This window comes from Liolophura sinensis, chromosome 1, assembly GCF_032854445.1.
Source record: "Liolophura sinensis isolate JHLJ2023 chromosome 1, CUHK_Ljap_v2, whole genome shotgun sequence".
Taxonomy (NCBI): Eukaryota; Metazoa; Mollusca; class Polyplacophora; order Chitonida; family Chitonidae; genus Liolophura; species Liolophura sinensis.
Window position 1 is genome coordinate 59799822 of NC_088295.1, and position 13051 is coordinate 59812872.

At 37.4% G+C, this 13051-nt stretch overlaps 1 protein-coding gene across 1 annotated transcript; it reads right to left on the minus strand.

The window, feature by feature from the left end:
* Window positions 1-1093: 1093 nt before the first annotated feature.
* LOC135468804 (hsp90 co-chaperone Cdc37-like) lies at window positions 1094-12799 on the minus strand. Its single transcript, XM_064747235.1, has 11 exons — window positions 12653-12799; window positions 10963-11096; window positions 10512-10560; window positions 10088-10192; window positions 9576-9626; window positions 9154-9216; window positions 8112-8270; window positions 7274-7389; window positions 6599-6719; window positions 3831-3899; window positions 1094-2944 (listed from the first exon to the last, which is right to left on the minus strand). Exons 1-11 carry the CDS (start codon window positions 12689-12691, stop codon window positions 2735-2737), a joined length of 1116 nt encoding a protein of 371 aa, XP_064603305.1. The 5' UTR covers window positions 12692-12799; the 3' UTR covers window positions 1094-2734.
* Window positions 12800-13051: the final 252 nt, after the last annotated feature.

A 13051-nucleotide genomic window follows, 5' to 3' on the forward strand; every position in this document is an offset into this window, starting at 1 on the left:
ATTTATTTGTCCCCTGCCCAGTACTGAAGTTAGCACCTCACCAGTCCGTCCTTTACAAATCAGTTTTCCACTTTTTTTTTTTTTTCAAAATGGTACATTGGGGTTCATGGCTTCAGCATGATCGCTTACAGATACAGTTTCGGATTGTTTGTCTGTGTACAACAAAATTATTTGCATTTTTGTCACGTTTTTTTCTTTCTTTTTTACCCCAAACAGTTTATCATATGGAATTGAAGCTTGGTATTTAACTTCACCGAGTTACAGATCAAGTTTGAGTTTTTAACCGGTTTGGCCAATTTCAGCCGAATTCCAGTCAAAAAACACAGCAAAAAAAACTAGAACTCTCTGCAGTTTCACAGCTACTAAGCCATCTGCATGAATGGTTTTCAGCTTCTGAATCAGTGCAGACCAGTTTACAACTATGTTTGTAACAGACGTTCTACAACACAGCAATGGTGTTATATCTATGATACACTATCCGATCTGCTAACTGTTCAAGAGCTTGTAATTGTCCAGGATCTGTTTAGTGGTTGTCGAGAAGATGTTTAAAGATTTTGCTTGAAATCTAATTAAGCGACCGACATAGAAGAACAAACTACGAGAATTTTTCTGCCAAAAGAACAAACACACACACAAAGCTTAAAGCAGGTTTTGAAAGATTTAATCATTCAAAAGCACGTTAATGATATTTTATATATACAAAACAAGAACAAGCACTTTTCTTGTTTACATTTCTGTTTTCTGGTACATGTACACAAACTGGAATTACATTAATCAGTACCAGATTGATTCTACAGAGTTATTTTGTTATTGCCATCATCGACTGATACTGGAGCAATATGTATATGATCTCTTATACAACAACAAAACTGGAAAATGTAACCTTGAGACTTCGATACAGAATTATATGAAGAGTATTTGCGGACAAATATTCCAGTACTGAAATCAACAAAAAATACTGCTCATTATCCAATAATTACATTTTAGACAAAGAGACGTCAAATCAGCATGCTCTAGATCACCACAGCCTTCCATATTTCTCTTGAGAATTGCATATGATATAGTGAAATAATCGACTCGGCGGCAAAGGGTGGGGGTGGGGGTGGAATTAATGCCATACTCAAGAATATTTCACCTTCATAATGGCAGCCTGGTTTATGGGCGGAGGAAACTGGGTAAGGCCTGTTACAATGTACAAACCTCCTTATTTAAAGTCACAACTAACACAGCCATGGCTGGATTCCAGTACACAAACATTTTTACTTGCCACAATCCAACGATGACTAATTGCTCAACCATTGATTCAGGTATTTTATTTAGATGAAGCCAAACTGATCATACAAGCTTAAAGAAACAGTAAATATACAGTTATGACAGTTATAAATTTTATAATGATATTCCCCTTGGCATATATGTTCAACTCGGCTCAAAGCACAAATGAGCAATGTTTTCATGCATTTGTATATCCACTACATTGAAAAAGATAACTATTAAACAGCTTCTATTTTATTCTACAAACCTATTTAGCTGTGTTTATTGTTTGAACATTAAATTAGGGTTCATTATATGTATCAACAATTTCCGAAAGAGAATTTTATCCATGGATATTGCTGTGTGAACTGCAAAGCCAAATATGTTGTCACCACAACAATGCAAATAATGGTAACCTAGAAACAAATCTTACATCTACTTAATGAATATAGAAAGTTATATTACTAAGAAGAAATTACTTGTTTTCAGAAGACGCCACTATCAGATATACACCTATATACGAACAAAGGCAGTACAAGTGTAGCCTTTTGGACCATGGAGGTTTTGAAGCCTAAAGGATGGCATTTAGCTAAAATATTAAAATGTATCAGTCTCTAACAGTATTTCACATGTGATTTCAGTTAAACACAATAATTAATGTAGTATTTGGACAGGTAAACCATCTATAATTTCAGTTTGTGCAAGCAAGACGATAATACTGCCCTAAATGACCAATTTGTCAATGACCACATGACAAATTTTGTCCATGACTAAGCTGCTCATTTTTCCAGATTCTGGGAGATCTATTTATCTCAGAAAAGCGTTTTGAGAGGTAAGGTAATATCCTACTGCGAAAATGTAAATTTTAGCACCAGAATTAGTATCTCATGACATTTATTTGCCTCCAAAAATGCTCTTTTTGTGGTGGAGAGTCATTTAGAGTAATTGCGCCAATATTCAAAAGTGCAGTAACAAAAGTTGGCTACCATTTTTGATGAGATTATGGCTATTTGCCAGATGAAGGTAACCTAGAACATCACAACTGCCTATTATGATTTATACAAAACCGCACAATGAAGCCTTAAGCTCTTCCCAACCCCTCACAGACATCACACTCACTCTATCCCAGCCCAACCCACCCCACCACTGCCCTTTCCCTGTATCACTTAAAACTCTTTCTGTTATTTAACAGACAAAAATTCATTATATTGAAGCACAAAGTGTGTTACTGTTGGCATAGCTGAAGTTTATTTACACCACTGAAGGCTCTCAGTAACAATGTTTTGCCTGGTATCACCCGCATGGATGAAGAAATTCAGTCATTTATTTGATTTTAAGTTTCATGTGTTGCCTATCTACATTTCATCATAGCACATGAACGTAACGTAACATATGGAACAAATGTTTCCTTGTTCACTGTGTAATTCACAAACGACAGGGCAAGGAGCCCCTTAAGCACAACAAGTCTGAGCCATGGATCCTGTCACTGTTTCGCATGAATGTCTGCGTATTCCGACTCCTGCGTGGGCTCTGATCCTGATGCCTCGGCTTTCTGTGCATCAGCCGCATTTGGTACCCACAGCCCCGACTCAACACACCTTTTCATGTGGTACTCTGCCTCATCCTTCGGTAACTCAAGGATGGCCTTTTGTAACATTCCAATGTCCTTCTTTTCAAAACAATCCTTTAGCACCTGCGGAAAGAAAATAAGTCATTTGATTCATCCGCTGGCAATAACAGTGTAATACAGAACAAAACAGGTCACAGCTTTGGGCCATCTTGTTGAAGGCGAGAGGAGTTTTACGAGTCTCCAGTTGCCTAATTCATCCACACTTCATACATGTATTTATAGCCAATTTCATCCAATGTCTCGTGTATGCTAACCAGCTCATCTGTATACGTAACATACACACTTTATTCATCCACACTCAATCCATGTATCTAGGCCCACTTTCATCAACATGTCTGTTATATACTACCCAGCTCATCTATATTTCTTATATACAGCCAAATGGATCCACACTTCATACATGTACATGTATCTCAATTCCTAATTCATCCACACTTCATACATATACATGTATCTCAATTCCTAATTCATACACACTTCATACATATACATGTATCTCAATTCATAATTCATCCACACTTCATACATATACATGTATCTCAATTCATAAATTCATCCGCATTTCTTGAATGTATACATGCTCTGATTCTTCAACGTGTATACATGCAATGTAAATACATCTGTACTTTTTACATACACACATTTCTCAGATAATATACCCCAATTCTTCCATTTTTTTAAAGTTTTATTTATTTATTTATTTTTTTTACATCCACATTTCATCATTGGACTTCAAATGCTGGAAATGAGAAAGATAGTTTTAATGTTTTTTCTAACAGTAAAACAAGAGAAAACTATTCTCTCCAAATTTGTCTCCAATGTTTACACCACAGTATCTACTGAGACCAATTTGGCTAAACATATCCGAACATGAAGAAAAAAATAAATGAATAAACACAATATATGCTAAAAAAATGATTCAGTGTTTCATGCCATGATAAACACTTACTTCAGGTAAACTCTCAAACACTTCCACAGGGTCTAACCCTCCCGGTCCAAGGCGCTTCTTTTTCTCCTCCTAATAACAGGGAAACAATAACAATCAAACGTTAATGATCATACAAAACATTTAACAATGATGGAAATGTGCAAAGCATCCAGCTGAGTATTTTATTACCTTAAATGACCATGACTTTTGTCGATAACTGACTAGCCCATGTTTCCCGATTCTAAGAAGTATACTGATTCTAGAAAAGTGCTCTGAGGTTTGCTTGGAATGTGAGATGATATTCTACTGAGTTTCAGCACCAAAAATAAAATTTTGTCACATTTATTTGCCTCTGAAAATGAACTTTTGTGAGCGAAATTTTAGGTCATTTAGGGTATTTGCTGGAATAACTCATGCTAAAGCAGGGTATAATATTCTGCTGATGCTACTATCAGAAACTTGACCTGAAAAATGTTGATATACTGGGGATCAACCTTTTTATACAAGATACACTAATTAGAGGCTCTCCTGCACGTCACATGTGATGTATAGCACATTACAGTCCTCCTGCAGGTCACGTGATGTGTAGCGCATTATAGTCTTCCTGCAGGTCATGTGATGTGTAGTGCATTATAGTCTTCCTGCAGGTCACATGTGACGTGTAGTGCATTATAGTCTTCCTGCAGGTCACATGTGATGTGTAGTGCATTATAGTCCTCCTGCAGGTCACATGTGACGTGTAGCGCATTATAGTCTTCCTGCAGGTCACATGTGACGTGTAGCGCATAATAGTCTTCCTGCAGGTCACATGTGATGTATAGTGCATTATAGTCCTCCTGCAGGTCACATGTGACGTGTAGCGCATAATAGTCTTCCTGCAGGTCACATGTGAAGTGTAGTGCATTTTTCAGGCCCACCATCACATTATCACACTGCTGTATCCATGGCTTGATCATACAGAATCACTTGACAAATCATCCTATCACACTGCTGTATCCTTGGCTTGATCATACACAATCACTTGACAAATCATCCTATCACACTGCTGTATCCATGGCTTGATCATACAGAATCACTTGACAAATCATCCTATCACACTGCTGTATCCATGGCTTGATCATACACAATCACTTGACAAATCATCCTATCACACTGCTGTATCCATGGCTTGATCATACAGAATCACTTGACAAATCATCCTATCACACTGCTGTATCCTCGGCTTGATCATACACAATCACTTGACAAATCACCCTATCACACTGCTGTATCCATGGCTTGATCATACAGAATCACTTGACAAATCATCCTATCACACTGCTGTATCCTCGGCTTGATCATACACAATCACTTGACAAATCATCCTATCACACTGCTGTATCCATGGCTTGATCATACAGAATCACTTGACAAATCATCCTATCACACTGCTGTATCCATGGCTTGATCATACACAATCACTTGACAAATCACCCTATCACACTGCTGTATCCATGGCTTGATCATACAGAATCACTTGACAAATCATCCTATCACACTGCTGTATCCATGGCTTGATCACACAGAATCACTTGACAAATCATCCTATCACACTGCTGTATCCTTGGCTTGATCATACACAATCACTTGACAAATCATCCTATCACACTGCTGTATCCATGGCTTGATCATACAAAATCACTTGACAAATCATCCTATCACACTGCTGTATCCATGGCTTGATCACACAGAATCACCTGACAAATCATCCTATCACACTGCTGTATCCATGGCTTGATCATACAGAATCACCTGACAAATCATCCTATCACACTGCTGTATCCCTGGCTTGATCATACAGAATCACTTGACAAATCATCCTATCACACTGCTGTATCCTCGGCTTGATCATACACAATCACTTGACAAATCATCCTATCACACTGCTGTATCCCTGGCTTCATCACATAGAATCACCTGACAAATCACCCTATCACACTGCTGTATCCATGGCTTGATCATACAGAATCACTTGAAAATCACCCTATCACACTGCTGTATCCATGGCTTGATCATACACAATCACTTGACAAATCATCCTATCACACTGCTGTATCCTCGGCTTGATCACACAGAATCACTTGACAAATCACCCTATCACACTGCTGTATCCACGGCTTCATCATACAGAATCACTTGACAAATCACCCTATCACACTGCTGTATCCATGGCTTGATCATACAGAATCACTTGACAGTCATGATGAAATCTACCTCAAACAAATAGTCTCACACATTCAAAAAGCCATGTAACATGCTAAGCCCAGGAGCATTACAGTCTGTCAAAACAGCTTCAGCTCACTTATTAATATTATTATTAATATTATTTTGTTCGCAAGGTAGAAAGATCGCATTCTTCATGAGTGCATGTAAAGAGGGCTTTGGGTTCACCAATCATTTCATACACTATCTTTCTTTCTCCGCCTTGACTAACAGCACTGCCCTAATTCCTCAAGCTTTTCGCATATGAAAGAGCAACTTTCAGTGCAATTTATGCACATTTATAATTTGATTTCAGAGGCAAAAACTACATTTGCTGCATTGACCAATTTCAGGCCTTTACAACTTGTATAATTTTATCGGTCATGGAATAATGCTTTCTGAGTATGTCTGAATAAATACCTTGCGAAAATGTGAAAAGGTTGAAGAATTACAGTAACAATTTATTGTAAGATGCAAAGGATGCAAGCTAAAGAGGGTGGACAGCTAAAAATAAACCACCCCTTGCGTGGTGTGGTTACACTTCCTACCTCTTCATGCTCTGCTAAGGCTTCTTCTATCCTCTGCTGAGCCCTCTTTCTCACCCTGTCCTTAAAGGCCTCTAGTTCTTCTGTGAACGAGTCCATATATTGTTGCTCTGCCAACTTCATCCTGCAATTTTAAAAAAAGAGACGGTTCATACCGGAAACCTGAATGGGAACATCACCAGTTCTGTGAGTATATTCATAGTTTCGAGCAACTAGGATCCTTGCAAGGAGCAGGAGGTGATAAATACATGGAACTAAATGGGCCAAAAGCTGAGTTTTGCCAATTCCTAAAGTTTAAAAAACTACAGGACATTATCATATCTGATGGCTAGATACATTCTGATAATTTCTCCAGAAAGAATGTCTTAACTAAAAGCTAGATTTTTCTTTGTTTATGCTAAAATCTTCTTCAACTGCCAAATATAACATCACTGTACAACTACATAAATATCCCACATCAACAACTCCTGCAGCATTTTCAAGTTCTCCTTTAACTTTTAGAAATTATAACTTTAAATTTTGGGATGGCCTGATAACACTAAATTCTGAGCCATGAGCAGGCTGTAATTCCAAGCCCTACATACGACATTTGAAATCAGTGGAAGAAAAACAACGCAGAAGAAGAACAACAACAACAAGAGCACAGTACACCAAAACAACCACACCACAGGCACAAACCTGCTGAAGAAAGGCCCCACACACTCCCTGGGATCTCTGTCAAGTTGTTTGGCTAGCTCCAGGATAAACTGCATAACAATGGTCTGATGTGCAACATGGTGCATCAGGTCTTTTTTCTGTGAAACATTTTCAGAATAAAACAAGAGTTCTATCAAGTATGAGTACTTGTAAAAATTGTAAGCATACTGCCATTTTTTTCATCCCTTTCACATGTTTATCTGGAGCTTACATGTATGTTAAAAAACATTTAGCATGTATTTACATGTGTTTGATTGGTGTTCAAATGCCATACTCAAAAAGTTTTCACTTATAAGATGTCCTGCCAGGAGTAAACCGCTGCCATTCACCAAACACCTTTTGGCAAGAAAGTAAGTTTCTCTTCTTGGGGTTTCAGGTCTTGGTTAACAATTTTTCAGTCATACATGTGTGATGACCAGGAGTTATTATGAGTGTGTCCTCAAGCCACAAGGTCCTTGTCGCCAAATTGCTACTGAAGACAAGAGACATGAGACGTTTCTCAGCCACATTATAATGACACCAAGCCAAACAGTCATGTTTCTGTGCCTCAACCGCTCAGTGTTGAATGCCAAGCGAAGTAGCAAGTACTATTTTGACAGTCCCTGGTATGATCCAACTTGGGTTACATTTTAATCCCAGGCCTCCTGACTTAGAGGTCTATTAGACCACCCAAGCAGTCCTTTTGAACGAGCCAAATCCCACTTCTCAACATGAATTTTCTTTAAAATGATACAGCCAATGAACATGTAAATCTTGCTCTCAAGCATGATGTCACCTTACATAAATTTCATACAATATTCAGCAGACATATGATTTTCACCTCTTCTATCTCCAGATCTATACACCAGACGACCAAGTAGTTAGCTGTCTCCTCACAAACAAGGTGCTTCTTCTCCAACAAGAAAGCCTGACTATCCTCATATCGTTTGAACATCCCAAACTTTTTGATGTCCTCTCTGTATTTATTGACAAACATTCTCTGGAAAAAAGTTGCAAAGAATAACTTGATGTCATCTCTGTATTTACTCACAAACACTGCCTGAAGCATTGTTACAAATAATAACGAGATGTTAGTTCTATGTTTACTCACAAACACCCTCTGAAACATTGTTACAAATAATAACTAGATGTCAGTTCTGTGTTTACTCGCAAACACCCTCTGAAACATTGTTACAAATAATAATGAGATGTCAGTTCTGTGTTTACTCACAAACACACTCTGAAACACTGTTAAATACAATATTTTATTGTGAGAAACAAAATAAAGGTACAAAACTATAGAACTCTAGAATAGTCTAGAAAGATCCTAAGAGCTTGGGTCTACTTTGCAGGGATGTTTTCATCAGACTCTGGTCACCTGTCTTGAAGGCATGTGGCGATCTGTTCTATTTCCCTCAATTCCAGAGATTTTATAGCAGGAGTCAAACTTGAGTTAAAATAGAATCGCAGTTCACACCTCACAGCTTTGTTGTCAGTATGATGAATTGCACTGTACTGCACATTTTCTTTAGTGAAATGTAACTGTGAGGACCCAAAGCCAGGTTCATGAAGCCCTTGTGGCATTACATGCTCCCAGCTTCCATGGCAACAATAATCTTCAATACTGGTTGCTATGGTACAAAAGGTGGAGACAGACAACGGGATGAAACTATACATCATATTCATAATTTTGACATTTTTAGCATTTCTGAATAAAATTCTGAACATTTTTCTGATGCATTTTTGTATTAAATAAAGAGGAATTCCTCCAAAAAGAGGACCAATCTCATGCCTGGGTACAGTGTAGTGACTTCCTTGTAATGCTATGGGCACACTGTAAAATGGGTCCATGGGTTGCCTGCCTTGTTAACGCTCAAACTCACTTGTTTTTCAGCCTTTTCTTCTTCTGTCAACTCCTCCCTCTTTGGCTTGCTCTTGTTAATAACCTTGAAATAGACATTTGAAAGTGTTATAATTCATAGAGTAAATGTACCATGATATCCAACGCAAATGCTGTCATTTAACTTTGATGTAATAGGGATAAACATAAATCTTAATAATTTTACACAAACTTAAAATATAGCAATACCGGTACAACAGCAGTAAATGTCATAACATGAGAACTGGATTAATAAATCAACATTTAAAGCAATTAAATGTTTTTCAAATATTTCAGCTGATCACCCACAGGAATTTGGATTTTTTTTATTTGACAATGTTAAACGGCATTTCATTAATACTCTTTGCCACAGAAATACCGCCAACCTGTTATTTAACATCCACAATTCATGATTTTGTTACTCACTGTTCTTGATTTGCCTTCTTTGCATATTGTGTCAATGTTCCAAGGTTCTGACTGTAAAATGAATTGATAAATGGTTAGTTTCCAGCAATTTTAAAAAAACATGCTAAAATCACATTGAAAATTGCTCTTTTTGCAAAAAGGTTGAGAAATTAGGGTACTCAAGGATAAATATATAGATACATAAAAAGATAAATAGATAAAAGAATTTATCTAGATTCTTTGTCTTATTTTTTTACAGAACTTTTTTAATGGTAATGCCATAATTTAGACACTGTATATACATTTATCAGTTGATGATGAAGTGGAAAAACCTTATGTCTTTAAATCAGACCACAGCCTGGTTCAACTGAACTAATGTAGGTTGAATTACTATCAGTAACTAAAATGAACATCTTTAATGTCTTGTACTTGATGGTAACATATAGTTAAAATCAACTTCTACTTATATTGTAGCCTCAGTCTACCGGACTTTGGGGATCCGTTACTGATGTCTAACTATAAAGTAAAATTACCTTCTCCTTCTTTTCCAATTCTTCTTCTTTCTTCTTCCATTCCTTTTCCTGTTCCTCTAGATTTGATATTTCCAGCTGGAGTTTTTTGAACTCCTCAGAGGTTGACTAAAAAGGTATGGCAGAGAAATTTTACCCATTAAGGAAGATAAACATACAACGTATCACAAAAATCAATAATTTTAAACTATTTTTTGAAATAGGTGCATAAACATGCAGGAATCCCAAATTATTATTTTGGTGACATTTTTCCAGTACTTATTCAAACAAATCTCAAAACATCTTTTCTAAGACAAAAAGAATTTTCAGAATCCTCAAAACATGACTCATGATTATTAAACTTAAGTCATGGACTATAGTTAAGGTGACTGGATGCTTTTCTTTTCAAATTTCTGCCCACACAAGACAGTAAAATCAATTGCAATACCTCTACTTCCTGGAGCTTCTGTTTCATTTCTGCCATCTTTTGTTGTTTGCTGCAATGAGTAAAAGAAATATAATGAACATCATTATTTAAGGATATTTCAGACTGTTCTGTACAACATGTTCTCTTTTCCTTTCAAAACAAGTGAATTTAATCAGCCGATACAAAATGAAGTCCTAGCAATCAAAGAGTTTATATACAAATTTATCAAAAAAGATTTTGCGTCCATTTTTTGGCAAGATTCAATCCGCTGCACTCTCATTAGGGCGCTGCTTCATTAAACATCAAGTATCATATGACTAAATATCTCCCTACCTATGTTTGATTGACAACTATCGAGTGTACTGTTAATGTTGAAATAGAACAAGATAATCAGTCAAAGATTTCACATTTTGATGATTAACTGAAGGATTCTCATCACAATGCACTGTCCACATTCTTGTTGTGCTTTTACCTTTTTAAATTTTGAAGAATTTCCTTTTTTTCAGCCTCCTTCTGTTCCATCCTCTCCACACGTGCATTGTGTCTCCAGCGGAACAGGCTGGCTGTGTCAATATTTGGGTGAGTATCATCTTCATCATCTGATATCTGCAGGTACAACAAGACATCTACATAAGTCTAAATATATTTGCAATTTAGTCTGCTTGTTTGTTGGTTTGAACAGTTAATACATGAAGTACTAGTCCTGCTTCATGTTTAATAGATCTGACCTGACAAGAGAGTCACAAACACTGCTGATTCAAATTATCTACTTTAGTGCGGCTTCGGCTCAATGGGGAAAAGGCTGACAGGGATTGATGCCTTAGTTATTTGGCTTTACTCGTGCACTTAATTTATTCTGGATTGGGTGATATTCTGGGCATATCCTGTTGAGAGACAGGACCATAGGTGGTTTTTCCCCCAGCTACAATAGACCTGAGGCCCATTAAAAACAAAGTGACAGTAATTTGGTCATGGTACTTTGGTATGAATGGAGTTCACTGTTTACGTAGACAGGCGAGTTCTTCGTGACAGAACTAAGCAATGTTTTGAAACAGCCAAATGAGTGACTTGAACTTGGTCACACCCTTCTTCTGTCAGCCACAATCAAGAAATGTGGATGCCAAGGGGTATGTGGAACAGAACAACGACTGAAGGCTTTACTTTACACGCTGTTTCACGGCTGTTTAACATATGAAAAGCTAAGCTCATAGCCTTTATCAGATAATAAATTCATAAAATAAGATGGGAAAATCAAATGTTGACATAAGTAAGTTGATGCTTTGGGAAAATGCACATGCTCGGATGCAGTTTGCAATAAAGAATAAGTGCAGGCAGTTCATTGTTAAAAACTGGCTCTACAATGAATAAGCCAAGGTGGCATTTCAGGACCTGCAACTTCATGTAGATATGGACGAGACAGGGTGGGGGGAGGCTCTCGCAGACTAACGTAGCTAGAAAGGCGAGATTTTACGGTACGTGCTAGACTGCATACACATCTCACATAGCTGGGGTGTGTCTGCCCAAAGGCCCTGTTAGTAGTTGCCATAAAATCAAGTCTTTCAGCCACATTAGTGTGAAATTGGGAGCCGACTCGACATCACTCTACCATGTGACAGCAACCTCAATTATAAAATTCTTCAAATCACATATTTGACAGTTTCAATAGATTGGTTTTAAACAATAGTGCTTCACCAAGACAGAAAGAGAGCCATGGCTGGGCCCAATTGATACCTCTGCTATTTGGCTTCACAAAACTACCAAATTTATGGTTTATGCTGTTCTTGTTGAGAGGGAGGTGGTTTTTTGATCAGAAATAATTAGATATAGCAATATTACTCTACTGTCAGGTCAGAACTATATAAAACGCATAGGCCTCTTGTATGGGACTTGTGCTGGATCGAATAGGACAAATGACGCGCAAATAAGACAGAAGTCAGATTTAAGTGTCTGGGAGCCTGAACTTGGTTGTAGTCTAACAAATGTGGCACCAGAATCTTCTGTTTAAACGTACAAGACGTCCCACTGCGACAAAAAGCGCGGCAAAGCGCCTCTGACTTTGGTCTACTTGAAATGACAGTATTGTTGTTGTTGTTGTCATTGTAGGACGCGAAAGATCATTCGCATTTCCTTCGAAATATATTAGAAAACAAATCAATTCTTACCTCAATATGATCCCATTTACTGTAATCCAAACGCGACATTGTCACTGCTTTTGTTTTTTGTTGTGTTTTTTTTTTTCGCGATACAGTCAGATAAAATTATATCCTCTGTGTTACTGTGATAGATTTACACCAACATGCAGTTTCTTTTCTTGAACATTCCCCGGCTCAAGAGGGACAACCCTCCTTTCAAAACGGCCTACAAGGTACGACAACCCGCCAGAGGGCACTGTGCATACTGCGCCTATATATGCGGTGGAGTAGGCCTGCACTAACTACGCCTCGCAGGCAATTTATCAGTTTTGACACATTCTTGCATATTACCAGCATTAACAACAACTACAATAACAACAAATAAAATAAAGAAAACCCGGAATGCTAAAAGAAAAAAAAAATCCCCCA

What these genes read in the sequence shown, in the direction of transcription:
- LOC135468804 (XM_064747235.1), bottom strand. Translation starts at nt 12,691, where the DNA reads ATGTCGCGTTTGGATTACAGTAAATGGGATCATATTGAG. An exon ending in AATTGGAAAAGAAGGAGAAG is followed by an intron (nt 9,627 to 10,087) that starts GTAATTTTACTT and finishes TTCATTTTACAG; the next exon opens with TCAGAACCTTGGAACATTGA. An exon ending in TGTTTGAGAGTTTACCTGAA is followed by an intron (nt 2,945 to 3,830) that starts GTAAGTGTTTAT and finishes TTCTTTCCGCAG; the next exon opens with GTGCTAAAGGATTGTTTTGA.